Source organism: Syngnathus acus, chromosome 10, assembly GCF_901709675.1.
Source record: "Syngnathus acus chromosome 10, fSynAcu1.2, whole genome shotgun sequence".
NCBI lineage: Eukaryota > Metazoa > Chordata > Actinopteri > Syngnathiformes > Syngnathidae > Syngnathus > Syngnathus acus.
Window position 1 is genome coordinate 3,741,243 of NC_051095.1, and position 26,584 is coordinate 3,767,826.

At 50.0% G+C, this 26,584-nt stretch overlaps 3 protein-coding genes and 2 long non-coding RNA genes across 5 annotated transcripts; all 5 read right to left on the bottom strand.

Annotated features, from left to right (window-relative positions):
- Positions 1-910: 910 nt before the first annotated feature.
- Positions 911-13,368, bottom strand: LOC119129657. Its single transcript, XM_037263022.1, has 14 exons — positions 13,333-13,368; positions 13,228-13,263; positions 3,504-3,656; positions 3,070-3,216; positions 2,786-2,920; positions 2,543-2,703; positions 2,343-2,466; positions 2,200-2,254; positions 2,063-2,129; positions 1,865-1,998; positions 1,751-1,794; positions 1,507-1,680; positions 1,243-1,397; positions 911-1,171 (listed from the first exon to the last, which is right to left on the bottom strand). Exons 4-14 carry the CDS (start codon positions 3,173-3,175, stop codon positions 911-913), a joined length of 1,416 nt encoding a protein of 471 aa, XP_037118917.1. The 5' UTR covers positions 3,176-3,216; positions 3,504-3,656; positions 13,228-13,263; positions 13,333-13,368.
- Positions 8,748-9,114, bottom strand: LOC119128289. Its single transcript, XR_005098972.1, has 3 exons — positions 9,042-9,114; positions 8,902-8,964; positions 8,748-8,815 (listed from the first exon to the last, which is right to left on the bottom strand). It is a non-coding gene; the product is annotated as an uncharacterized LOC119128289 (long non-coding RNA).
- A 554-nt stretch (positions 13,369-13,922) lies between the features above and the next one.
- On the bottom strand, positions 13,923-16,029 carry LOC119129658 (C-type mannose receptor 2-like). The gene is made up of 9 exons (XM_037263023.1): positions 15,934-16,029; positions 15,692-15,807; positions 15,402-15,523; positions 15,261-15,323; positions 15,025-15,180; positions 14,831-14,919; positions 14,173-14,293; positions 14,095-14,099; positions 13,923-13,982 (listed from the first exon to the last, which is right to left on the bottom strand). The coding sequence occupies exons 1-9, from the start codon at positions 16,027-16,029 to the stop codon at positions 13,923-13,925; spliced, it is 828 nt and encodes a 275-aa protein (XP_037118918.1).
- Positions 16,030-17,282: 1,253 nt separating this feature from the next.
- LOC119128298 lies at positions 17,283-21,426 on the bottom strand. The gene is made up of 3 exons (XR_005098981.1): positions 21,288-21,426; positions 18,217-18,299; positions 17,283-17,319 (listed from the first exon to the last, which is right to left on the bottom strand). It is a non-coding gene; the product is annotated as an uncharacterized LOC119128298 (long non-coding RNA).
- A 38-nt stretch (positions 21,427-21,464) lies between these two features.
- On the bottom strand, positions 21,465-22,309 carry LOC119129660 (low affinity immunoglobulin epsilon Fc receptor-like). Its single transcript, XM_037263024.1, has 4 exons — positions 22,137-22,309; positions 21,965-22,071; positions 21,653-21,774; positions 21,465-21,583 (listed from the first exon to the last, which is right to left on the bottom strand). The coding sequence occupies exons 1-4, from the start codon at positions 22,281-22,283 to the stop codon at positions 21,465-21,467; spliced, it is 495 nt and encodes a 164-aa protein (XP_037118919.1). The 5' UTR covers positions 22,284-22,309.
- Positions 22,310-26,584: the final 4,275 nt, after the last annotated feature.

A 26,584-nucleotide genomic window follows, 5' to 3' on the forward strand; every position in this document is an offset into this window, starting at 1 on the left:
CCGGCACTGGTTTGAATCAGTCAAAAAATGTAGAAAAAAAAAAGGAACCCTGAATCGTAATCAATTGCTTTTATTTTGAAATGTTTACAACAACAGTGAAAACCACATTTTTTCTGACAGCAGTGATTGATTAAAATACTGCAGTCAGTGATCGAAAAATGTAATCCATGATTGGATATACATCTACATGATATACAGTGAATTGTAAATGGAATAACGTACCGTAGAGAGAAAGACATTTTTCTGACCGTAGTGATCGGGTCAAAAACTGCAATCAGTCATCAAAAATGCAATAACTGGATATAAATTGACAGTGGATTGTAGATGCGGTAACAGACCATAGAAAATGATGGAAAATACCGGATTGCCCTTCCAGTGACATTTCTACAGTCGCAGACATCATTGGCAGTAACATAGTTCTCTAATGATTCAAAATTCATCATTTGTCATCATACAATCTATGGAAACTTTTTTTCTTTTTTTTAACTAAAATAAAACAAAAAGCTGCCAAGTCCGGGCTCGCTTTTGAAAGGGCGATGAGGACCAGACAACACGACACGAATAATAACAAAACAATGAACGAGAGCAATAACCGACTTTGGACTTTCATTCCAGCTTCAAGATTGGGCTCTTTGAAAGCACTGGGATTCCTGTACAATGTGTTTAGCTCTTTGACTCAGTAACTTTACGAAAAGGCAGTCAAAGTTGTCAAGCGGGCAAAAAAAACAAAAAAGGACAAACCAAGTAGAGTCGAGTGTTAGTGAACATAGCCCGCTTGTTCACATTGCATCTGGACACGACATCTAGTTGGCTAACACCAGCTAAGCTAAATGCAGCTACTGTATGAATTACAAACTGTTCTGATTACCAGTGTGATACTATTTATAGTTACTGAACAGAGTAGAGTAGGCTATTCATTCTGCTGCTGCTGCTGCTTCTTCTTCTTCTTCTTCTTCTTTGCTGACTTGCTTGGAGGGCGCCTTTGTAGAGTTTCTCCACCGGCAGCCTGTGGCTCCGATGAGGGACTTTTGCCTGGGGCAAGCATCGGGCTCGGGTCGGCCACGACCTTGGGGACGGTAGGAGTCGGTGAGGCAATTGGAAAATGCGCTGTGGGCATTTTGCACATGAAGCTGTTGGCCTGGGCGCAGGACATTAGCGTCCACCTTCCAGTCTGAAAGAAAACAATCCATTTCAGTTGGACGCAAAGCTCTTCTTCTTCCAAATGCTGATTTGAGCACGCACCTGCCGTAGCACAGCCACGCAGTGTTTGCCGAGGCCGACGCGCTGGCTGGGTTCTCCCGCGGCCCAGTGGGTGAAGGTCACCTCGTGGCGGTCCGACCACACCAACGTGCCGGCAAGCGCCAGGTCGTTCAGTCCGGTCCACATGTCGCTGGTTTCTGCAGAGGACGGATGGGAGGGAACAGAGCTCTCACTCGGTTCTCAGATATTGAAACCCATCGAGTCGTTCTACGGGGACTGTTGGCAATTTAAGGTTGGGGTGCGCACCGAGGTTGGAGACATTTTTCACCGACGCCTGCTCCACCTCGGAGTGGATGGACACCAGATCGGCTCCGAGACGACGGCAGACGAGTTGCGCATCGTCCCATTTCTTTTTGCCCTCAAAGGTTTTGTAGCAGAAACCGGCAAACTCCTCCCAGTCAGGCGCTGAGCATCTGGGCTCTGCAGGTGAGATGCCACCACGTGGCGTTTAGTTGCCATCAACAGTTGGGGAAATAGTTTTACAACTCACCTCCGTCTCCAAACGTGTGCGACACGTCCAGTGGGTCGACCAAACTGCAAATAGTAAAGCGATAATTAGCCGGTGGCTCTTCATGGGACTTTTCCGTGAAGGTCGCCCACTCACTGTCTGGAGGTGATCCCGTTCCTGGTGGAGCCCGTGTAGACTTGCTGTTTGGGAGCTCTCATCACGATACAATCTCCTCCGATGTCGCTCCGGATGACTCCGGCGTGAATAGCGGCCGCGCAGGCGTGCGAGCCCTGCATTTACACAAAGTTGCAATCACATACAGGACCTCGACCAGTGGGTCAGGCGATCCCGTACCGCAGAGTAGACCATCAATCCAAAGACAAAGTGTTCCTCTTTGTCACAGCCCGGGGGACAGTAGAACCTGCAGAAGACGCACATGTCGTGAAATTGCCGACAGGCGCTCAGGAGACATTGTGTCAAGCGTGACTCACGTCATCGAATCGGTCACGTGGAGGCTGTTGAACGTTCTGGCGCAGGTCGTCTCATCTGTCGGACAAAAGGCGACCGAGAGTTTGTGGCACGTTTGGGGTTGTTGTTTTGGGCAACCAAAGCGGCCGTGGATTGCGTTGCTCACCGTCATGTGCGCATCCCAAGATGTCGAAGCGGAGGCCAAATTCGGGAAGATTCTCCAGCGGCAGGATGCGGACGTACTGAGCGAACGCGGGCGTCTCAAGCAGGTGAGTCCCACCGCCGATGAACTAGAAATACAATGTTTCCTGGTTTGTTGTGACAAGTTTGGAGGTTGAGGTCGACTCGATTGTCCCTCGCGCTCACCTTCCCGTTTGGGTGCTCGGTCCACTTCCTCCAGTTAACGCTCAGCTTCATCTCAAGATGGATGTTCCAGGAGCTAGTATTAGCACCATCACAGCCCTGGGTCACGATCCCCGTCACCTTTCTCGTGTAACCGAGGTTCACCTGGATCCAACTGCCGATGGCTGGAGTGGGGGGGGGGGGGGGGGGGGCAGACATGAGAACGCTCAGGAGACCAAAGTGCCAAGCTGTCAATTTTCCACATACGAGCTTTTGCCGGCTTCCAGCAGGACTCTCCATTGAGGCGGGCTTTTTCTGGGGTGGCGTCTTCCATTGAGGAGGAGGCCATGAAGGAAGAGTCTGCGACGCTCCCGTCGGCGATGCCCAGACTGTCGAGACATACTGAGGACAGCCAAAAGTCATTTGAATTTGACACAGATGCTTAAAGGCCAAATAAAATACAAATCTGGCCACCGAGGTACTCCTTGCATGGGAATTTGAAGAGTCCTAGATTCAGTGCAGAGTGGAAGATCACGAGACGTGAAACCCACCTTTCTGTTCACAGCTATAGACCATCTGCAGATATTTGGAGGAGGAGGCAGGGCAGGACTCGTCCTCCAAAAGCTCAATGTGGCATTTTTGCTGGCTGTTGCACATTTTCCTGTAGCGAGGGAGGATGCCTTCCACTGCGCAGTACTCTGAAAGTTACAACACATCAGCAAGTCTGCGTGGGGGCCTGACGAGCATTGATGCAGCTTGAATTTGGATTTGAGAATTTGAAATTGAGTTCAACAAGACAAAGTCGAACCAAACTAGCATCTGTCTCTTTCTGCATACAGTCCCATTCTGGCAGATGGACGATTTGCGAGCATTGGATCATTTTCAACAGCAGGAAACCAAGCAAAGCACGCTGAGTGGGCCTTCAGAGGTAGGCGGACAAATGACTCAATTGGAATCATCAAAATGATGGGTTCTCAGCTCGTACCGTCATTGTATGAGTCGCCGTCCGCCAAGCAAACATCCCAGCTCCGCCGACCGTAAAAGGCAGACTGGATGCTGATGCGACCTTGCTTCTGACCCTCAGCCTCACATACCAGGTCAGCAGAACGGTCGTTGCAGACAAGGGTCTCCTTAAATCCTGCAAAAGCATCGTCGGGTCATTTTTTTGTCTCGCATCCTTCAAAGCCACCGTTGAAGGAGACGTACCGTCATGAGGGCGCGGCGCTTTTGGTGTGTTTCCTGCAAGACAAAAGCCATAGGAGCGAGTCGGCACGTTGTGAGGATCGGCTGAGCGTTGCCGCGTCTTACCTCTTTTCTTGCAGACGTAGCCTCTCTTCTTCCGGCAATCGTCAAACTTCCAGCGGCTGTTGCTTGTGAGGAAGGAAAGACAGGACGCAGCAGAGAGGTCGCCGGGCTCATCTGGAAGGAGACGACAGATGCTCAGCTCCGTGCCTCCGCAATGTCGCAGACAAACGTTGGTTGGGTTTTGGACCCACCTCCGTCCATGACGACGTAACCGAACGGGGATCCGTCAGTCCACTCGCTGCCGTCTTTCGTGACGTTGTTGTTGACGCCCAACCACAGAGAGGGAGCGCTTGGCAGAGAAGTGTACAGACCTTTGGAGGTAAATGGTCAAATGTGGAACAAGAGATTCAAACAGGGCACGTTGGGGGAATTCAACAGCCCTGATCGCGACCGGACAGACGGACAGCCTACTTTGTATGAATGCCTGTTCTTGTGAGTCGGTGATGCTGAGCAGGTCTCCTCCGTGGCGGAGGCAGTCGTCTCGCGCCTCCGTCCAGGCCTTGGCGTGCCAGCGTTGGATCAGGTAGCAGAAGTCGGAGGAGGGTCGGTCCTGCCACCAGCCGCACTTTGCACTCCGGCCTGCAAGCCAGAGTGGAGTCACTTGAGGGCAAACGGGCGACGAGAGACCACCGCACGTCGACTGCCGAGTTGGACGCCCACCTGCCGGCGGAGTAAGAAGAAAGTCTCGGACCTTGGCTGCAAGGAAAAGAGAGGACACATTAGCACTCTTAGCTTTGCCTTCAAATGTAAAGTGCTTTTCAAATGAAATTTGTTATTTATTTATTTATTTTCATGATTTATTTATTATTGTCATTATTATTTTTATTATCATTATTATTGAGAAGTGCAAAGTAAGTGGTCGTCATTTGCTGACCTTTTTTACAGATGAATGGCCGAGCATTGGTGCAGGGCCGGTCCTCAAGTTTTCCAGTCTGCGACAAGGCAGCGCAGTCTCCCCGTCCGGCCGGCCTGTTTGGGACCCACTCGATGTTGTTCTGCGGATGACACGCCAGACGTGACTTTGGCGCGTTTGGTCTCGCTTGCCACCACCGCATTTGCTCCAAAATGATGAGTCCTTTTTCCCTCCCACTAATCAACACTTTCCCACAGTGTGACTTGAATTCTTTGGACAATTTCCATCCACTTAAATCACAACTTGAGTTTCAGACTCAATTTTATATCCTCAGAAATGAGCGACTGACCTGTGAAATTCTGCACTTCAACCATATATGATTTATTTTTTCACTTCATTCGATTTTATTCTCATAATTTCACAACTTTATCCTTGTTATTGCTCCAGCTGATTAACACCTTCAATATTTATCTCTTCTTGTAGCAACATGATGAGCATTCTAGCCAAAGTCGAACTTTTGTTCCTCTTAGATAATTGTTTTGCTAAAAGTTGGCTTTTGTCCTCACTTGGACTTTTTGCCTTCTGATATGACACCTTCATTCTGGACCAGTGACAACTTTTGCAGACCGCTCTAAACCTTTCACTTACTGCAGGTGTTGAGTCGCTCCACTCAAAGTTGCCCTTGTTCTTCTTGAGTCCCACCCAAGATTGGAATCCTCCTACATATGGCGCGTGAGCTTGAGGAAATCACAAAAAGCGAGAAGAGCATTCAAACGTGTCAGACGTTGGGAAACGCTGGGGGGGTGGGGGGATAGCTGGCATCGGCAGTTTGACCCTGGCGCTCACCAGCCAAGAATTTGCCCTCGTCCCATGAGAGGACACTGGCCAGGTGACCTTTCCATATTCCGCAGAATGTCTCGGCCCCCTCCCAAGTTCGCATCACCCCCTCAAAGTGATAGCAAGAGTCCTTGTACAGGAAGTCGCCAGTGTCGCAGTAGGAAGCTGAAGCCGGCAAGAAACATGGATTACAAAACCACAAGGGGACGCTGCAGGTGTGAAAAGAAAGAGGAAGCGTCGCTGCCACTCACTCTCCACTCGATGGTAGCCCAATCCGTAGTCTTTGTAGGAACACAGCCGTCCCTCCGGGCAGGCTGCAGGAGGACAACGTGATTGCATTATTTCCTCCTTTCACCGCCAACAATACAACGGTCGTGCACACTTACCATCGGGCGACCTCTCGCACATGTACGGCAAGGAGGATTGGCACGATCCATGTCTCCACTTGCCAGGCTGACTGGAGAAGTGCACACCTTGGTTGACGTAGGCGCAGGAATCAACGTTGGAGCTGTCGCGGAAAAGTGGGGGAAGATGAGACACACATCTGACAAACGGTCCAAATCGGAGGCTTTTCCCATCTTTCTCGGCAAAAGACAATTTTACGTCAATACATGCGCTCTCTCAAATTTCGCAAATGGGTTCCATAATCTCGCCATGTGCCCTGACTGACAATGAAAGGACGCAAAGAGGTGACCTTCTTACCTTCCGTCTTGACGCGAGTCCCTGTTGGTGTAGGTCGGCGTCACACCGGTGTCGGACCAAGTCAGCATTTTTTCTCCAGCTTCGGAAAACTGACACCAGGCCTCGTCGCAGTTCTGCAGAGTCCAAAGCCGCTGTCAATGGCGTAGCAATGGCCAGCCAACGGCCGCTAGCACTTTGGTCTTACCAGATTGGAGAGTCCGATCCAGAAGGGCTTGTCGCCCATCCGGCCCTTCACAAAGTCTTGCTCGTTCTCGTCGGTGAAGGAGACAAGGTCGGCGCCCTCTAAGATGCAGTCGTAACGGGCCCCCAGCCACCCGTTGGTTTTCTCCATCTTCTTGTAGCACTTGGAGCCGTGAGAAGTCCATCCGTTGACTGTGTCACATGGTGACTCACGATCGGCTAATACTGATGAAACAGCAAAATTCTCTTGGTCAATTTTCAGCTTTTTGTGAAAAACACAAATTCAGCAAACAGACAAGAATGCAGTCGGCCGAATTCAGCTTTTGCCAACGTGATCATTTCGCGAATGGACTAGTCACCCATGGTATAGTCACCATTAAATCGCAACATAGCTCAAGCGCGAGCAGCTGATCTTCCATCACCCTCATTAGCTTACAGCCTCAATTCTTTACGCTAGGAAAATAAAAAAAGAAGACATGTCGTTTTTGTCTCCCGTCGTTGGAAGTCACCGTTCAAGGAGACGTACCGTCATGAGGCTGCTGCGGCGGTTTTGGAATGTTTCCTGCAAGACAAAAGCCAAAGAAGCGAGTCAGCACGTTGTGAGAACCGGTTGAGCGTCGCCGCGTCTTACCTCTTTTCTTGCACATGTAGCCTCTCTTCTTCCGGCAATCGTCAAACTTCCAGCGGCCGTTGCTTGTGAGGAAGGAAAGACAGGACGCAGCAGAGAGGTCGCCGGGGTCACCTGGAAGGAGACGACAGATGCTCAGCTCCGTGCCTCCGCAACGTCGCAGACAAACATCGGTTGGGTATTGGACCCACCTCCATCCGTGACGACGTAACCCAACGGGGATCCGTCAGTCCACCCGCTGCCGTCTTTCGTGATGTTGTTGTTGACGCCCAACCACAGAGAGGGAGCGCTCGGCAGAAAAGTGTGCATGGCTTTGGAGGTAAATGGTCAAATGTGCAACAAGAGTTTGAAACATTCCACGTTGGAGGAATTCAACAGCCCTGAACGCGACCGGACAGACGGACAGACTTACCTTGAATGAATGCATGTTCATGTAAGTCAGTGATGCTGAGCAGGTCACCTCCGCGGCGGAGGCAGTCGTCTCGCGCCTCCTTCCAGGCCTTGATTGGCCTGCGTTGGATCAGGTAGCAGAAGTCGGAGAAGGGTCGGTCCCGCCACCAGCCGCACTTTGCACTCCAGCCTGCAAGCGAGAGTCGAGTCACTTGAGGGCAAACGGGCGACGAGAGACCACCGCACGTCGACTATCCGAGTGGGACGCCCACCTGCCGGCGGAGGAAGAGGAGAGTCCTGGACCTTGGCTGCAAGGAAAAGAGTTTGCCTTAAAATGTAAAGCGTATTATAAATGAAATGTATGATTTCTTTATTTCTTTATTTCTTTATTTCTTTATTTATCCATCCTTTAATGTAGTACTAGTTGTTTACTATATTTATCATCATTCTCATTATATTTATCATCATTCTCATTATTATCATTATTATAATTATTATTATTTATTGAAGTGCAAAGTGAGTGATTGTCTTTTGCGGACCTTTTTTACAGATGAATGGCCGAATATTGGTGCAGGGCCAGTCTTCAAGTTGTCCAGTCAGCGACAGCACACAGCAGTCACCACGTCCTGCCGGCCTGTCTGGGACCCACTCGATGTTGTTCTGCGAACGAGAAGCCAGAAGGTTTTCCAGTTAAAGCACAATTTCAGTTTCCGACTCAAACTTTCCCAGTCATTTTATTCTCCCAAAAGTCCAACTTTGACCTGTGAAATTCTGCACTTTGCTCATTTATGATTTCATTCAAGTTTTCCAGTAAATGACAATCTTAGAATCCCGCAACGTTGTCCTCGTTAATGCTCCAGCTGATTGACACCTTCAACATTGTTCTCTTTGTGTAAGAGCAACATTCTGGTCCAAATTCATATTCTATCAAAGTTTGCTCTGCTAAAATTTGTCCTCACTTGGACCTTTTGCCTTCCAATCTGACACCTTCATTCTGGCCAGTGACAACTTTTGCAGACTGCTCTATGAACCTTTCACTTACTGCAGGTGTTGAGTCGCTCCACTCAAAGTTGCCCTTGTTCTTCTTGAGTCCCACCCAAGATTGCAAACCTTCTACATATGGCGCGTGAACTTGAGGAAATCAGAAGAAGCCATTTAGCACAAGAAGAGCATGTCAGACGACGTGAAGCGCCGGCTGGCGGACGATTATTGCTGGCCAGGTCAGTGTGTCCTGGCGCTCGCTCACCAGCCAAGAATTGGCGCTCGTCCCATGAGAGGACGCTGGTCAGGTGACCGTTCCATTCTTGGCAGAAGTCCTCGGCCTCCTTCCAAGTGCGCGCCATTCCCTCAAAGTGATAGCAAGAGTCCTTGTACAGGAAGTCGCCAGTGTCGCAGTAGGAAGCTGAAGCCGGCAAGAAACATGGATTACAAAAGCACAAGGGGACGCTGCAGGTGTGAAAAGAAAGAAGAAGCGTCGCTGCCACTCACTCTCCACTCGATGGTAGCCCAATCCGTAGTCTTTGTAGGAACACAGCCGTCCCTCCGGGCAGGCTGCAGGAGGACGACGTGATTGCATTTTTTTTTTTCCTCTTTTGAGCGTCAACATGGCAAGGGACGTGCAGACTTACCGTCGAGCGGCCGCTCGCACATGTACGCCAAGGAGGATCCGCACGAGCCATGTCTCCACTTGCCAGGCTGACTACCACCGTGCGCACCTTGGTTGACGTACGCGCAGGAACCAACCTCGGCGCTGTCGGGAGAAGTCGTGAAAAACCAGAGACACATCCGACAAACGTGCTGCCAATTTGAAGGCGGCGGTATGTGCGCTCTCTCAAATTCTGCAGACGGGTTCCATAATCTCGCTACGTGTGTCCCGCCTGGCAATAAAAGGATGCAAAGAGGTGACCCTTCTTACATTCTTCCTTGACGCGAGTCCCAGTTGGCATAGGTCGGCGTCGCAGCGGTGTCGTTGAACAAAGACAGTCTTTTTTCTCCCGCTTCAAAAAACTGACACCAGGCCTGGTTGCATTTCTGCAGAGTCCAAACTTGTCAACAATGGCGTACCAATAGCGAGTCAACAGTTGCTTTCCTCCGCTTCCGTCTCACCAGATTGGAGCGTCCGATCCAGAAGGGCTTGTCGCCCATCTGCTCCTTCACAAAGATTTCCTCGTACGGCGAGGTGATAGAGGCAAGGTCGCCGCCCTCCAAGACGCAGTCGTAACGAGCCCCCAGCCAACCGTTGGTGGTCGCCATCTTCTTGTAGCAGTTGGAGCCCAAGCGGCGCCACCCTTTGTTCCTTTCACATGTCTGAACGACTGAGGACACACATATTGGGATTATTCTGACGTCATAGCGCCATGTTTTTTGCATTCTTCGGCATTTGGCGAAATTAAGATATGCGACAAAGTAGCGGACCGCGACTTCGTTCAGTTCCGGCCTGTCACTGACATCAGACAAAAAAAAACAACAATCGCCATTTTGGTCTTCCGATCTGATGACACCCATTTGGCAGAATCACCCGAGCACCTTGTCTTACCTCTTCTCTTGCAGACGTAGCCGCGCTTCTTCTCGCAATCGCCAACTTCCCGGCCGCCCTCGCCACCGAGTAAGGAGTTGCAGCGCCGGCCGGAGGGGTCTCCAGGGTTACCTGCAAGGAGACCACAGACTTCTCCGTTCCTCCCCGGAAATGGACATTTTGCGGCCAGGTTTTAGACCCACCTGCGGCAGCCAACTGGACGGAACTCGGTGAGGACTGCTCAGACTTCTTGCTGCCGTCTTCGACAACGATGTCGCTGGCATCCAACCACAAAGAGGAAGCGTTTGGCAGAAGACCTTTGGGTCAAAGGTAAACAAACACGGTTGAAACATCTTACAGGCAAAACGCTTCACCGCAATGAAGTGCGGGAGACGTCTGGCTCGTGTCCTTGTGGGTGGGGGCCGGCCACAAGCTTATTTTTGGTCTTTTCTTTGGAACGAAAGAAACTTGGCAACGGTGGTCCCTCGATGTGACTTTCTTCCGCATGGATTCTTTCATCAAGCACACGAGACAGCCTACCTTGGACGAAGGTGTGCTCCTGCGAGTCGGAGATGCCGAGCAGGTTGCCTCTGAGGAGGGCGCACTTGTCTCGTGCCTCCTTCCAGGTCTTGGTGGGCTGGGAGTTGATCAGGTAGCAGAAGTCGTCGGCGGGGTTTTCCTGCCACCAGCCGCACTTTGCGCTCTTGCCTGCAAGCGAGACTCGAGTCACTTGAGGGCAAACAGGATTTTGCACGTGGGCTGCAGGGTGGGACGCCCGCCCACCTGATGCTGAAGTCAGCGGCGCCCGAAGAGACTCTCTGGCCTTGCCTGTAAGGACGTGAGAGGGATCAAACATGAGAGAGCAACCAGAAGACCAAGGGCAAATGAGAGGTTGTGACTTTCCGACCTTTTTGACAGATGGATGGACGAAGGCCAGTGCAAACTTGGGTCTCAACTTCTTCTTTGCCATTCGTTTGCGGGCAGTCGTCTGAATATTGAGTGAGGGTCCATGTGACGTCGTCCTGCAGAGGACACAGCGTGCGTGTTTGCTTTCGCCGCAGTTGCTCAGATGAGCTCCCGCTAAATTTCCTTCAAAGTCACCTCTCACTGATTCAAATCTGTTTCCCCCCCCCCATCATTCCCAACGTTTCCACAACCAATAGAAATTGTTGCAGTATTCCAACCTGAAGCTTTCCAAACCCCTAAACTGTTGATTTTTACTCCCCTGTAATATGAATGGCGCACCTTTTTTTTTTTTTCGTTTCTTTTCTTTTTCCTTGTATATCACAACTACGAGCTTAAGATCAGGGGATGCTTTGAGAAAAATTGTCAATTCAGACTGCTTGTGATTTAGAGCTATATAAATAAACTGGACTTGACCTGACTTGGCAATTCTACGTACGCCACTAAGCTAAAAGACCTTTGTCACTCCTTGCAACAAATTCAAATCTATTTGACAGGGAGAGCACTCTTGTCAGGTTTTCTTCACTCCTTATTCATCCAACTCGGTTCTACTGAAATGACACTTTTTAAACGTTTTGCCCTCTCACATGACAGCTTCATTCTGGCCAATTAACGGATCTTTGGACCTCGATCTGTTGCACCCGTGTCACTTACTGTAGATGATCCGTCGCGCCACTCCAATTGGGCTGTGCTATTCTTGAGTCCCACCCAAGAATGAAATCCTTCTCGCTCGTGAGCTTGAGGAAAGCAGAACAAACACTGGTGGTGAAACGTTGCGGGTGGATTGCTGACCTGCTCAGTTAGTCTTGGCGCTCGCTCACCATCCAAAAATTGTCCGTCAACCAGGGAGTGGACGCTGGCCAAGAGACCTTCCTTTTCTTTGCACAAATCCTCAGCCGCTTGCCAGGTCAGGGTCCTGCCCTCAAAATGATAACAGGAGTCCTTGTGGAGGAACTCGCCAGCGTCGCAGAAGGAAGCTGAAACCCAAAAGAACCTCATTAGAAAAGCACAAGGAGACAGTGCGGGTGCGAGTGTAGAAAGAGGCGTCGCTGCCACTCACTCTCAACTCGACTGTAACTGTAACCCAATTCTCTGAAGGAACACGGCCATCCGTCCGGGCAGTCTGCAGAAAGATGACATGGTTGCGCTTTTCTGCTTTCAGCGTCAACATGACAACGGACGTGTGGACCTACCGTCGGGCGACCGCTCACACATGTACACCAAGGAGGATTGGCACGATCCATGTCTCCACTTGCCAGGCTGACCGGAGAGGTGCACACCTTGGTTGACGTACGCGCAGGAGCCAACGTCGGGGCTGTCGGGAAAAGTCGTAAAAAGCGAGACACACGTCCGACAAACGTGCTGCCAATTTGGAGGTTTGACCCTTTTTTTCTGATGAATAATCACCAAAACCCTTTTGTATTTTTGACCTGCTCGTCACATGCTCACATATATTTTGGAAAGGGACCCCTCCAAAATGTTCCTCCTGTGCATCTTGCCTGACACCGAACGCAAAGAGGCGACCTTCTTACCTTCCGTCTTGACGCGAGTCCCAGTTGGCGTAGCTCGGCGTCACAGCGGCGTCGGACCAAGTCAGCCTCTTTTCTCCCGCTTCCAAAAACTCACACACGTCCTCGTCGCAGTTCTGCCCAAACCAATCCCGGTTGTCAATTAGTAGCGAGCCAACAGCCGCTAGCACTTTGGTCTTACCAGATTGGAGAGTCCGATCCAGAACGGCTTGTTGCCCATTTGCTCCTTCACAAAGATTTCCTCGTCCTGGGAGGTGATGGAGACAAGGTCGGCGCCCTCCCAGAGGCAGTTGTGACGAGCCCCCAGCCAACCGTTGGGGGTCTCCATCTTCTTGTAGCAGTTGGAGCCGTGAGCACTCCAACCATTGACTGCGTCACATGTTGTCTTGGGATTGATTAATCCTGATGAAACAGCAAAGCTGCCTTGGTCATTTTCCAGCATTTGGTGAAAAGCAGAAATTGAGCAAAGCGACAAGAATGAAGTTGGCCGAATTCACTTTTTGCTAAATTGCGTCGTCACCTGCATGACTCGACTTGGGCATTAAAGGCCATTAGCCAGAGAGCATACAAGAGATAAACAAGGCTTTTTTTTTTTTTACACGAGATAATCATCAAACAGTTTCAAGATCTTAAATACTTCCAAGGACTTTTGCACATGTGGAAAAACGGAGGAAATTCAGTCCACTTCTGTCACTCGGACCCTCGGACAGAGACAAGTTTGTTTGTTTGTTTGTAACTCTAGTGCTGCCCACAGGGTGGCGCTACACATCAAAAGAGTTCAGTTCACATCCGACTCCCCCCCCTTACCGTCATGAGGCTGCTGCGAAGGTTTCGGAACGTTTCCTGCAAGACAAAAGCCAACGAAGCGAGTCAGCACGTTGCGAGAATCGGCCGAGCGTCGCCACGTCTTACCTCTTTTCTTGCAGACGTAGCCTTTCCTCTTTCGGCAGTCGTCAAACTTCCAGTGGTCGTTGCTTGTGCGCAGGGAAAGACAGGACGCAGCAGAGAGGTCGCCGGGGTCATCTGGAAGGAGACGATTTATGCTCAGCGCCGTGCCTCCGCAACGTCGCAGACAGACATCGCTTGGGTTTTGGACCCACCTGCGTTGATGTGGATGTAACCGAACAAGGATCCGTCAGTCCACTCGCTGCCGTCTTTCGTGATGTTGTTGTTGACGCCCAACCACAGGGAGGGAGCGCTCGGCAGAGAAGCGTACAGACCTTTGGAGGTAAATGGTCAAATGTGCAACAAGAGTTGGAAACATTCCACGTTGGGGGAATTCAACAGCCCTGATCGCCACCGGCCAGACAGAGACAGGCAGCCAGGCAGGCAGGCAGGCAGGCAGGCAGGCAGACAGACAGACAGACAGACAGACAGACAGCCAGCCAGCCCACTTTGTATGAAGTCCTGTTCTTGTGAGTCGGTGATACTGAGCAGGTCGCCTCCGTGGCGGCGGCAGTCGTCTCGTGCCTCCTTCCAGACCTTGGTCGGCCTGCGTTGGATCAGGTAGCAGAAGTCGGAGGAGGTCCGCTCCCGCCACCAGCCGCACTTTGCGCTCCGGCCTGCAAACGAGAGTGGAGTCACTCGAGGGCAAACCTGCGACAAGAGACCACACGCCGACTGCCGAGTGGGATGCCCACCTGGAGGCGGCAGAGAAAGAAGGAAGTCTTGGACCTTGGCTGCAAGGAAGGAAGAGGGATGATTATGAGCGAGCACATAAAAGTGGAGAGTGAGTGCTCGTCATTTGCGGACCTTTTTTACAGATGAATGGCTGGTTTTTGGTGCATGGCCAGTCCTCAAGTTTCCCAGTCTGCGACAAGGCAGCACAGTTACCACGTCCTATCGGCCCGTTTGGAACCCACTCGGTGTTGCCCTGCGGACGACACGCCAGACGTGACTTTGGCGCGTTTGGTCTTGCTTGCCACCACTTTGTTCCTCCCACTAATCAATATTTTCCTCAAACCTTTTCTCACCATATCCCCGATTTTTCTGAGCCGCTTTGTGGTCGTTTGACAATTTTCTTGCAATTGAATCACAGCTTGAGTTTCAGACTCAAGTTTTTACAGTCATTTTATTCTCAGAAATGTGCAATTTTGACCAGTGCAACTTCTACATCGATGACTTGTTTTTTCACTTCTTTCAAGTTTTCCTGAAGATTACAATTTTGTTCTTACAATTCCACCACTTTGTCCTTGTTCTTGCTCCAGCTGATTAACACCTTCAATGTTGATCTCTTCTTGTAACAACATGATGAGCATACTTGCTCCAAAGTCGAACTTTTGTTCCTCCTAGTTCATTGTTCTGCTAAAATGTGCCTTTTGTCCTCACTTGGACCTTTCGCCTTCCAATCTGACACCTTCATTCTGGACCAGTGACAACTTTTGCAGACCGCTCTAAACCTTTCACTTACTGCAGGTGTTGAGTCGCTCCACTCAAAGTTGCCCTTGTTCTTCTGGAGTCCCACCCAGGATTGCAGACCTTCTACATATGACGCGTGAGCTTGTGGAAATCAGAAAAAGCCATTTAGCACAAGAAGAGCATTCAAACGTGACAGACATTGCGAAGCGCCGGGGGACAATTGCTGGCACAGGCAGTTTGACTCACCAGCCAAGAATTGGCGCTCTTCCCATGAGAGGACGCTGGTCAGGTGACCGTTCCATTCTTGGCAGAACCTCTCGGCTCCCGCCCAAGGGTGCGCCATTCCCTCAAAGTGATAGCAAGAGTCCTTGTACAGGAAGTCGCCATTGTCGCAGTAGGAAGCTGAAGCCGGCAAGAAACATGGATTACAAAAGCACAAGCTGCAGGTGTGAAAAGAAAGAAGAAGCGTCGCTGCCACTCACTCTCCACTCGATGGTAGCCCAATCCGTAGTCTTTGTAGGAACACAGCCGTCCCTCCGGGCAGGCTGCAGGAGGACGACGTGATTGCATTTTTTTGTTTTCCTCCTTTGAGCGTCAACATGGCAAGGGACGTGCAGACTTACCGTCGAGCGGCCGCTCGCACATGTACGCCAAGGAGGATCCGCACGAGCCATGTCTCCACTTGCCAGGCTGCCTGCCTCCGTGCGCACCTTGGTTGACGTACGCGCAGGAACCAACGTCGGCGCTGTCGGGAGAAGTCGTGAAAAACCAGAGACACATCCGACAAACGTGCTGCCAATTTGAAGGCGGCGGCGATATGTGCGCTCTCTCAAATTCTGCAGACGGGTTCCATAATCTCCCTATGTGTGTCCCGCCTGCCAATGAAAGGACGCAAAGAGGTGACCCTTCTTACCTTCTGTCTTGACGCGAGTCCCAGTTGGCATAGGTCGGAGTCACAGCGGTGTCGTCGGACTCAGTCAGCCTCTTTTCTCCCGCTTCCGAAAGCTGACACCAGGCCTCGTTGCATTTCTGCAGAGTCCAAACTTGTCAACAATGGCGTACCAATAGCGAGTCAACAGTTGCTTTCCTGCGCTTCCGTCTCACCAGATTGGAGCGTCCGATCCAGAACGGCTTGTCGCCCATTTGCTTCTTCACAAAGATTTCCTCGTAAGGCGAGGTGATGGAGACCAGGTCGCCGCCCTCCAAGACGCAGTCGTAACGAGCCCCCAGCCAGCCGTTGGTGGTCGGCATCTTCTTGTAGCACTTGGAGCCCAAGCGGCGCCACCCTTTGGTCCTGTCACATGTCTGAATGACTGAGGACACACACACATTGGGATTATTCTGACGTCATAGCCCCATGTTTTTTGTATTCTTTGGCATTTGGCGAAATTAAAATATGCGAGAAAGTAGCGGACCGCGCCTTCGTTCAGTTTCAGCCTGTCACTGACATCAGACAAAAAAACCTAACAATCGCCATTTTGGCCTTCCGATCTGATGACACCCATTTGGCGGAATCACCCGAGCACCTTGTCTTACCTCTTCTCTTGCAGACGTAGCCGCGCTTCTCCTTGCAATCGCCAACTTCCCGGCCGCCCTCGCCACCGAGTAAGGAGTTGCAGCGCCGGCCGGAGGGGTCACCAGGGTTACCTGCAAGGAGACCACAGATGCTCAGTGTTCCTCCGTTCCTCCACACCGACCGGGTTTTAGACCCACCTGCGGCGGCCAACTGGACGGAACTCGGTGAGGACTGCTCAGACTTCTTGCTGCCGTCTTCGACAACGATGTCGCTGGCATCCAACCACAAAGAGGAAGCGTTTGGCAGAAGACCTTTGGGTCAAAGGTAAACAAACACGGTTGAAACATCTTACAGGCAAAACGCTTCACCGCAATGAAGTGCGGGAGACGTCTGGCTCGTGTCCTTGTGGGTGGGGGCCGGCCACAAGCTTATTTTTGGTCTTTTCTTTGGAACGAAAGAAACTTGGCAACGGTGGTCCCTCGATGTGACTTTCTTCCGCATGGATTCTTTCATCAAGCACACGAGACAGCCTACCTTGGACGAAGGTGTGATCCTGCGAGTCGGAGATGCCGAGCAGGTTGCCTCTGAGGCGGGCGCACTTGTCTCGCGCCTCCTTCCAGGTCTTGCTGGGCTTGGAGTTGATCAGGTAGCAGAAGCCGTCGTTGGCGGGGTTTTCCTGCCACCAGCCGCACTTTGCGCTCTTGCCTGCAAGCGAGACTCGAGTCACTTGAGGGCAAACAGGATTTTGCACGTGGGCTGCAGGGTGGGACGCCCGCTCACCTGATGCTGATGTCGGCGCCGGAAGAAGCGGAAGAGAATCTCTGGCCTTGCCTGTAAGGACGTGAGAGGGATCAAATATGAGAGAGCAACCAGAAGACAAAGGGCAAATGAGAGGTCGTGACTTTCCGACCTTTTAGACAGATGGATGGACGACGGGTTTCGCAAGTGTCCATGTAAACTTCACCGTCACTCGTCAATTTGGAGCAGGTATATGGTGTTGTAGGAAGATACAACGGAACGTCATCCTGCGGAGGAAGGGAGGGAGGGAGGGAGGGAGGACGCAGCGGGTGGGCGTGACTTGAGCGTGTTAGGTGTTGCAGTTGTTCAGATGGCCTCCCAGCAAATTCCTCCAAAGTCACTTTACTGATTCATCCATCCATCCATCCATCCATTTTCTGAACCGCTTAATCCCCACAGGGGTCGCGGGTGTGCTGGAGCCCAACCCAGCCGTCATCGGGCAGTAGGCGGGGGACACCCTGAACCGGCTGCCAGCCGATCGCAGGGCACACAGAGACAAACAACCATTTGCACTCGCACTCACACCTAGGGACAATTTGGAGTCTTCAATCGGCCTACCAAGCATGTTTTTGGGATGTTGGAGGAAACCGGAGCGCCCGGAGAAAACCCACGCGGGCCCGGGGAGAACATGCAAACTCCACACAGGGAGGGCCGGAGGTGGAATCGAACCCGCACCCTCCTAACTGTGAGGCGGACGTGCTACCCAGTGGGCCACCGAGCCGCCACTTTACTGATTCAAATCTCTCCAATTCCTTTCCATCACCTCTTTTTATCAAATTTAGAATTGTTGCCATATTCAGATTGAAACTTTTCAATGAAAAAATTTTACCCTGTAAAATGAACGGTGGTGCACTTTGATTCGACTGATCACTTTGTTGTTGTTTTTCCCTTCTAAATTATCATTTGAATCCTCATCAAATGAAAAAAACCCAGTTTTTCTTGTAACATGACTCAAGTCACAATCAAATCCATTTGACAGGGAGAGCATTCTTGTCACGTTTTTCCTCCTAAACCAGCACAACTTTGTTCTGCTCAAATGACACTTTTGCCCTCTCACATGACAGCTTCATTCTGGCCAATTGACAACTTTTTGGACCTCGATCTGATGCACGCGTGTCACTTACTGTAGCTGATCCGTCGCGCCACTCCAAGTTGCCATTGTTCTGGCTGAGTCCCAGCCAAGAATACCATCCTAGTGGCCGGTGAGCTTGCGGAAATCAAAACAAACACTTGTTGTGAAACATTGCGGGTGGATGGCTGGCCTGGTCAGTTAGTCTTGGCGCTCGCTCACCAGCCAAAAATTGTCCGTCAACCAGTGAGTGGACGCTGGCCAGGTGACCTCCCTTGTTCTTGCAGAAATCCTCAGCCGCTTCCCAAGTCAGGTTCCTGCCCTCAAAATGATAACAGGAGTCCTTGTGCAGGAACTCGCCAGAGTCGCAGAAGGAAGCTGAAACCCAAAAGAAAAATTCGATCATAAATCGTTGGAAAAGCATAAGGAGATGGTGCGGGTGTAGAAAGAAGCGTTGCTGCCACTCACTCTCAACTCGTCTGTAACTGTAACCCAAGTCTTTGTAGGAACACGGCCACCCGTCCGGGCAGTCTGCAGGAGGACCACGTGATTGCAATTCCTCCTACTTTCAGCGTTGTCAACGTCCCAAGAACGGTTCAGACTCACCATCCGGGGACCACTTGCACATGTATGCCAAGGAGGATTGGCACGATCCATGTCTCCACTTTCCAGGCTTACTGGAGAGGTGCACACCTTGGTTGACGTAGGCGCAGGACTCAACGTTGGAGCTGTCGCGGAAAAGTGGGGGGAAATGAGACACACATCTGACAAAGGAGCTGCCAATTTGGAGTTTATTTTCCTCTTTTCTGTTCAAAAAAAAACAAAGGCTGCTTTTTAACCTGCTCACACATTTGTGCAAAGGGGTTCCAAAGTGTTCCTGTGTATCTTGCCTGACACAGAACGCAAAGAGGTGACCTTCTTACCTTCCGTCTTGACGCGACTCCCAGTTGGCGTAGGTCGGCGTCACAGCGGTGTCGGACCAAGTCAGCCTCTTTTCTCCCGCTTCCAAAAACTCACACACGTCCTCGTCGCAGTTCTGCCCAAACCAATCCCGGTTGTCAATTAGTAGCGAGCCAACAGCCGCTAGCACTTTGGTCTTACCAGATTGGAGAGTCCGATCCAGAACGGCTTGTCGCCCATTTGCTCCTTCACAAAGTCTTCCTCGTCCTCGGAGGTGATGGAAACAAGGTCGCCGCCCTCCCAGAGGCAGTCGTAACGAGCCCCCAGCCAACCGTTGGGGGTGTCCATCTTCTTGTAGCAGTGGGAGCCGTGAAGATTCCATCCGATTTTTGTGTCACATTTCTCGATTGATCCTGATGAAACAGCAAAAGTGGCCTTGGTCATTTTTCAGCGTTTGGTGAAAAGCACAAATTGAGCAAAGAGACAAGCATGCAGTCGGCCGAATTCAGTTTTTGCCAAAATGCGTCTCACCTGCATGACTGACAAGAATATAATATGAAATCAGTAAAGTGAAACTTCAATGTTGTCCAGAGGCTGAGATCAACCGGAGTCAAATTCCCTGTTTAGCGTGCAAAAACGTTTTGGGTCAAATTGGCCAATTTGATTCTGAAATAATCTATCCACAAAGAAATCAACAAAACACATCTCCCTCATCAACCATTTGCAAGATGCTGAATCATTTCAAGGTCTCTTGCACATGTCAAAGAAGGGAGGAAATTCAGTCCGACCGACACGCTTTCATCGCAAACAGCATCTAGTAATGCGGCCATAACTAACATAATTTTTTTCCACTGGGTTTTTATTTTTGGTGCGTACATTTTTCACATAACCCAATTGATTACACATGGATCGGTAGTATTATAACTTTTACGAATGAAACCGTTGATTTGGAAGCAGTTGTGTGGCCTTGCAATCCCTCGCCACCCTCCCCCTTTGCTTTTCCTCTCCGCCCTCTCGCCTGCTGGAGAAGCGGCGAGGGAGGGGCGGCCAGAGCAGAGCAGAGCAGAGCAGAGGGCTGCTCTTCTGGCAGGCACGCAGGCACAAAGAACGAACGAAAGAACCCCGACCTGACCCGACACGCCTCTCAGCAGCAAATTGACAATAAAGGCGCCCCAGTGCCCATTGAACAGATTTGAGATGGAAGTGATGGAGCTAGAAAACGGGAGATTTTCTTTTTTTTTTTTTTTCTTGAGAGTGCTCGTGCGCCCCCACGTGTATTGTGTGCCCTGAGGGGTCGCCCATATTACCCATAGCAAAAAGCAGCCCTGCGTGGGACTCCCACCTCACCTGATGCCGATGTCGGCGCCGGAAGAACCGAAAGAGAATCTCTGGCCTTGCCTGGAAGGATGGGATCAAATATGAGAGCGCAACCAGAAGACAAAGGGCAAATGAGAGGTTGTGACTTTCCGACCTTTGTGACAGATGGATGAACGAAGGGTTTCGCAACTGTCTATGTGAACTTCACCGTCACTCGTCAATTTGGAGCAGTCATATGTAGAAAGATACGAGGGGACGTCATCCTGCGGAGGGAAGACACAGCGGACGTGACTTGAGCGTGTTAGGCGTTGCAATTGCTCAGATGGCTTCCCATCAAATTCCTTCAAAGTCACTTTATTGATTCAAATCTCTCCAATTCATTTTCATAATCTCTTTCTCACAATCAGAATTGTTGCCATCTTCCAAACGTTTCCCTGTAAAATGAACGGTGCACTTTGATTCTACTGATCACTTGATTGCTTTTTCCCTCTAAATTATCATTTGAATCCTCATCAAATAAAAAAATAAATAAAAAACTGTTTGTCTTGTAACATGACTCAAGTCACAATCAAATCCATTTGACAGGGAGAGCATTCTTGTCACGTTTTTCCTCCTAATTCAGCACAACTTTGTTCGGCTCAAATGACACTTTTGCCCTCTCACATGACAGCTTCATTCTGGCCAATTGACAACTTTTTGGACCTCGATCTGATGCACGCGTGTCACTTACTGTAGCTGATCCGTCGCGCCACTCGAACTTGCCATTGTTCCGGCGGAGTCCCAGCCAAGAATACCATGTATATGAATTTCCTTCTCGCATGTGAGCTTGAGGAGAGCAGAACAAACACTTGTTGTGAAACATTGCGGGTGGATGGCTGGCCTGGTCAGTTTGCCTTGGTGCTCGCTCACCAGCCAAAAATTGTCCGTCAACCAGGGAGTGGACGCTGGCCAGGTGACCTCCCTTGTTCTTGCAGAAATCCTCAGCCGCTTGCCAGGTTTTAAGTGTCCCCTCAAAATGGTAACAAGAGTCCTGGTACACGAACTCGCCAGAGTCGCAGAAGGAAGCTGAAAACCAAAAGAACCTCATTAGAAAAGCACAAGGAGACAGTGCGAGTGTAGAAAGACGGGTCGCTGCCACTCACTCTCAACTCGACTGTTACTGTAACCGAAGTCTTTGAAGGAACACGGCCATCCGTCCGGGCAGTCTGCAGAAAGATAACATGGTTGCGCTTTTCTGCTTTCAGCATCAACATCCCGAGAAGAGACAGACTCACCATTCGGCGACCGCTTGCACATGTATGCCAAGGAGGATCGGCACGATCCATGTCTCCACTTTCCAGGCTGACTGTGGTCGTCCACACCTTGGTTGACGTAGGCGCAGGACTCATCGTTGGCGCTGTCGGGGAAAAGTGGGGAAAAATGAGACACGCATCTGACAAACGAGCCAATTTGGAGTTTATTTTGCTTTTTTCTGATAAAAAGAAAACAAAAGCTGCTTTTTAACCTGCTTACACATTTTTGGAAAGGGGTTCCAAAATGTTCCTACGCATCTTGCCTGACAGAACCTAAAGAGGTGACCTTCGTACCTTCCCTTTTGACGCGAGTCCCAGTTGGCGTAGGTCGGCGTCACAGCGGTGTCGGACCAAGTCAGCTTCTCTTCTCCCGAAAAGTCACACCAGTCCGCATTGCATTTCTGCCCAAACCAATCCCGGTTGTCAATCAACTACCAGTAGCGAGCCGCTAGCACTTTGGTCTTACCAGATTGGAGAGTCCGATCCAGAACGGCTTGTCGCCCATTTGCTCCTTCACAAAGATTTCTTCGTCCTCGGTGGTGATGGAGACCAGGTCGGCGCGGTCCAAGAGGCAGTCGTAACGAGCCCCCAGCCAACCGTTGGTTGTCGTCATCTTCTTGTAGCAGTGGGAGCCGTGAGCGCTCCAATCATTGACTGCGTCACATGTTGTCTTGGGATCGATTAATCCTGATGAAATAGCAAAGTTGCCTTGGTCATTTTTCAGCATTTGGTGAAAAGCAGAAATTGAGCAAACCGACAAGAATGAAGTTGGCCGAATTCACTTTTTGCTAAATTGCGTCGTCACCCGCATGACTTGACTTGGGCGTTAAAGGCCATTAGCCAGAGAGCATACAAGAGATAAACAAGGCAATTTATTTTCACGAGATAATCATCAAACAGTTTCAAGGTGCTGAATAATTTCAGGGACTATTGCACGTGTCTAAAAATGGAGGAATTTCAGTTCCATTGTTTCATTTTGACCCTCAGACAGAGAAAACTTTGTTTATTATTCAAGTGCTGCCCACGTCAAGAGTCCACATCCAACTTTTTATTGTTTACATCTATCTCGCCAAAAGATACGTTTGCAATCTATATGCAAAGGAAGACGTCTTGACAAGTCACGCCTCTTTTTTTTTTAACCTAACAATTCAAGCTTCCTGTTTTTTCTGGTCGTTACAAAAAAAGGATGTCATGCCCAGTTGCAAGTTTTTTTCAAATTGCGTCATCTGCATGACTGACTAACACAGTTTGATCCAGGGTTTATTAAAGTGAAAGGGGGGGGGGGGGGGGGGACAAGACACAGGCGGGATGGAGACTCACGGCCAGCAGACAGACAGACAGACAGACAGACAGAAATAACATTAAAAAAAATCAACAAGGCACATTTTTCACAAGATAATCATCAACCAGTTTCAAGATGGTGAATATTTTCAAGGACTATTGCACATGTCTAAAAACGGAGGAAATTCAGTCCACCTCTGGCATTCTGCTACTCGGGGAGAGAAGAGAAAAGCTTTTCTCTCTCTCTCTCGCTCTCGTTTTCTGCCCACAGGATGGCGCTAGAGGCCAACAAATTCCACATCCAACTTTTTATTTTTTATTGTCGTCTATTACCAAAAGATACTTTGGCAATCTATGCAAAGGAGGACGTGTTGGAATTTCATGCCTCTTGTAACTTGGCTACAGAATAACCTCCGTGACTATCACTTCATCTAAAACCCCCACCCGCCCACACACGCTCCAGCGCAAAGGCGCCTCCTCGAGAGCGCGCTGGAGCGCGATTTTTTTCCATTTGCCGCACACTTGACACACGTTCAAATGTATTCCCCCCCCCCCCCCCCTCTTTTTTTTTTTTTTTATTGGAGAAAAACGCAATGTGTGGTTGCGAATATTAAAGCCAATAGTGGTGCTATTGTGTCGCTATATGCGCAGACAGACTGTAGCCCGAATGACGTTTTTGTTGATTTTGTTTGGAGGGATAAACAAACAAGTGCCACGTTAACATCAAAGTGGATCAAATGATATATTCTCTCCTCTAATTGTGTCGGTTGCATGTCCTATTCGATATTAAACATTGTTTGGTGGTCAAAAGAGAGCAGGGAGGGCTCTGGGTACACTCCATCACTATCCAAAGGATTATTTGATCACTTATGCTTAGCGCCACATTGAATAAACGACTTTTGTTGCAGGCCGGACGGACATCGTCATTACTCTTAAGTACAACCTTTGCTTATTTCCGAGACAGTATGTGAGGAGAAAAACGGATTTCAAGAGAAATGAAACAGAATTTTGTCCTCACTGGGGCTCTTTTACTCCCCAAACATATTTGATACATGTCTATGTTGAGGACTTGCTGTATATCATCCTCCCTGTGATATTGGGGTTCTCGCATGTTCATATTTATCCATTACAATCATTTTCTTCTGCTCTGTCACTTCAGTTAAGGAATCATTTTAAGATTCGGTTTCCTCGCAAACTTCTTTCTCTAGAATTGCCGTGCGCATTTGAGGGAGGGAGGGGGGAGTCGGGTTGGAATGCGCCATTGTGTCTCGCAATCAATGTCAGCTTGTTAAAGAGGTATAGAAACAGGTCAAATAAAAAGAAAGAAGACTGACATAACTCCAGGGGAAACACAAGGACAAGCGCTATGTTACATCCATTCTAAAACAACTCCATTTGGGTCCAGAAAGTGGACCGAAGTTGGGCCACAAAACCAAAGCATACTCTTTTGCGCAGAACAGTCCCTTTTGTAGAAAACAACTGTTAAAATGCCAAAACAAGTCATAGTTGGGACCAATTCAGCCACTTTGTAACCCAGCAGCGGATCCGCACTGCCACGCGAACCATTCATGCGTCCTTCCAAAGTTACAATTAGAGCAGAACAATCGCTGAGTTGGACATTTTCTTTGGCGTACTCACCGGCGGTGCAGCTGTACAACATCCATATAACGCAAGATAGGACCAGCGCCAGGCGGACGGCCGGCGGGGTCATCGTGGCTTCGGAAGCCCACCAGAGATGTCAAAGCTATTGAACGCACGAATGTCGATGTGGTGCACGCACTGGCTCCGCTCAAAACAAGAGACGGCCGCTCCGCTCCGCTCGCTCGGCTGCCTGCTGCTGCTGCTGCTGCCGCTGCTGCTCGGCCCCCACCTTCTTGACTGACGCACCTTGGAAGAGCGCGTTCCTGCGGAGACGTTCTATTCTCGTGCACGTCTTTGACTGAGGGAACGCGATATCATTTACTTTCATCCAGACTTTACGACACCACTATAATTTCATTCGGGATGAGAAAACAGGGGAAGCAAGCAAAAAAAGAGGGACAATCTTTGGGGTCATTTAAACCTACGTTTTGAAGTGAAGCCAAGTAAGGTGGAAACGTATTTTACTCGACATCGGTCAAAGTCAGCTCATAACAACATGGCTGACTGAAAGATCAAAAACATTGGTTCACTCCATCAGCTGACATTTTCTCATGTCACATCAGGGCCGCTTGCAAAAAAAAGTCAAATGACATGTCACGTTTCGGGCTATGGAGCCAAATGCAGGCAAGCAGGTCTATATGGCTTCCGTAAAGGCACTGGCGGTTTTAGACAGTTTTAGACAGTTCGGATTCTCTGTCACGATCCAGGTCCGTTCGTTTCCTTGTTTTAAAGTCAAGTTAAAGTTAACGTCCCAATGGTCGTCACTCACACATCTGGGTGTGGTGAAATTTGCCCTCTGCATTTAACCCATCCCCGTGTGATTTTGATCCATCCCCTGGGGGAGAGGGGAGCAGTGAGCAGCAGCGGTGCCGCGCTCGGGAATCATTTGGTGATCTCACCCCCCAATTCCAACCCTTAATGCCGAGTGCCGAGCAGGGAGGCAATGGGTCCCATTTTTATAGTCTTTGGGATGACCCGGCCGGGGTTCGAACCCACAACCGTCCAGTCTCAGGGCGGACACTCTACCGCTAAGCCACTGAGCTGAGTTTTAATGTTGCCATGGTTTCTGTGTCTGCTCACAATCTATGTCATTGCCGTCACCCGCCTCTCGTTACCTGTCTTGTATTTAAGTCCTGTCTGCGTGTCGCTCCCGGTCGGATTGTTCTCGTCTCATGTTTGCTTGTTTCTAGCCTCCACTCCGTTCTGTTCTGTCACAGTCAAAGTCAAAGTCTGCTTTATTGTCAACCTCTTCACATGCCAAGACACACAAAGAAATGGAAATTACGTTTCCACTATCCCACGGTGACAAGACATAGTACACGACAGACATACAAGCAAACAACACAAAATAAAAACAAGAAGGCAGAAACAATGAATAATAAGAGTGATGAATAAATAATAAATAAACAAATAACACAATAAATAAATAAATAAACAAGAGGAGCAAAACGGAGCAAGTGTGCATACAGCAGACAGTCAGAATATAGCGCAAAAGTACAGGACGCTACGCAGAAGGGGGGAGAGAGTTCAGGATCCTAACAGCCTGGAGTACGAAGCTGCTGGTGAGCCTGGTGGTGCGGGAGCGCAGGCTCCGGTACCTCTTCCCAGAGGGCAGAAGATCGAACAAAGAGCGCGCGGGGTGACTCACATCACTCACAATCGTGGTCGCCTTGCGGGTGAGATGGGAGATGTAAATGTCCTTCAAGGAGGGGAGTGAAGCACCAATAATCTTACCAGCCGTGTTCACTATGCGCTGGAGGGCCTTCATGTTGTAGTCAGTGCAGCTACCACCCCAAACAGCAATACAGCTGGAGAGGACGCTCTCAATGGTGCCACGGTAAAATGTAGTCATGACGGCCGGCGGAGCACACGCTCGCCTGAGTTTCCGCAGGAAGTACAGGCGGCGCTGGGCCTTCTTCGCCAGTGATGCGGTGTTGGTGGACCAGGAGAGATCCTCACTGATGTGCACCCCCAGGAACCTGGCGCTGCTCA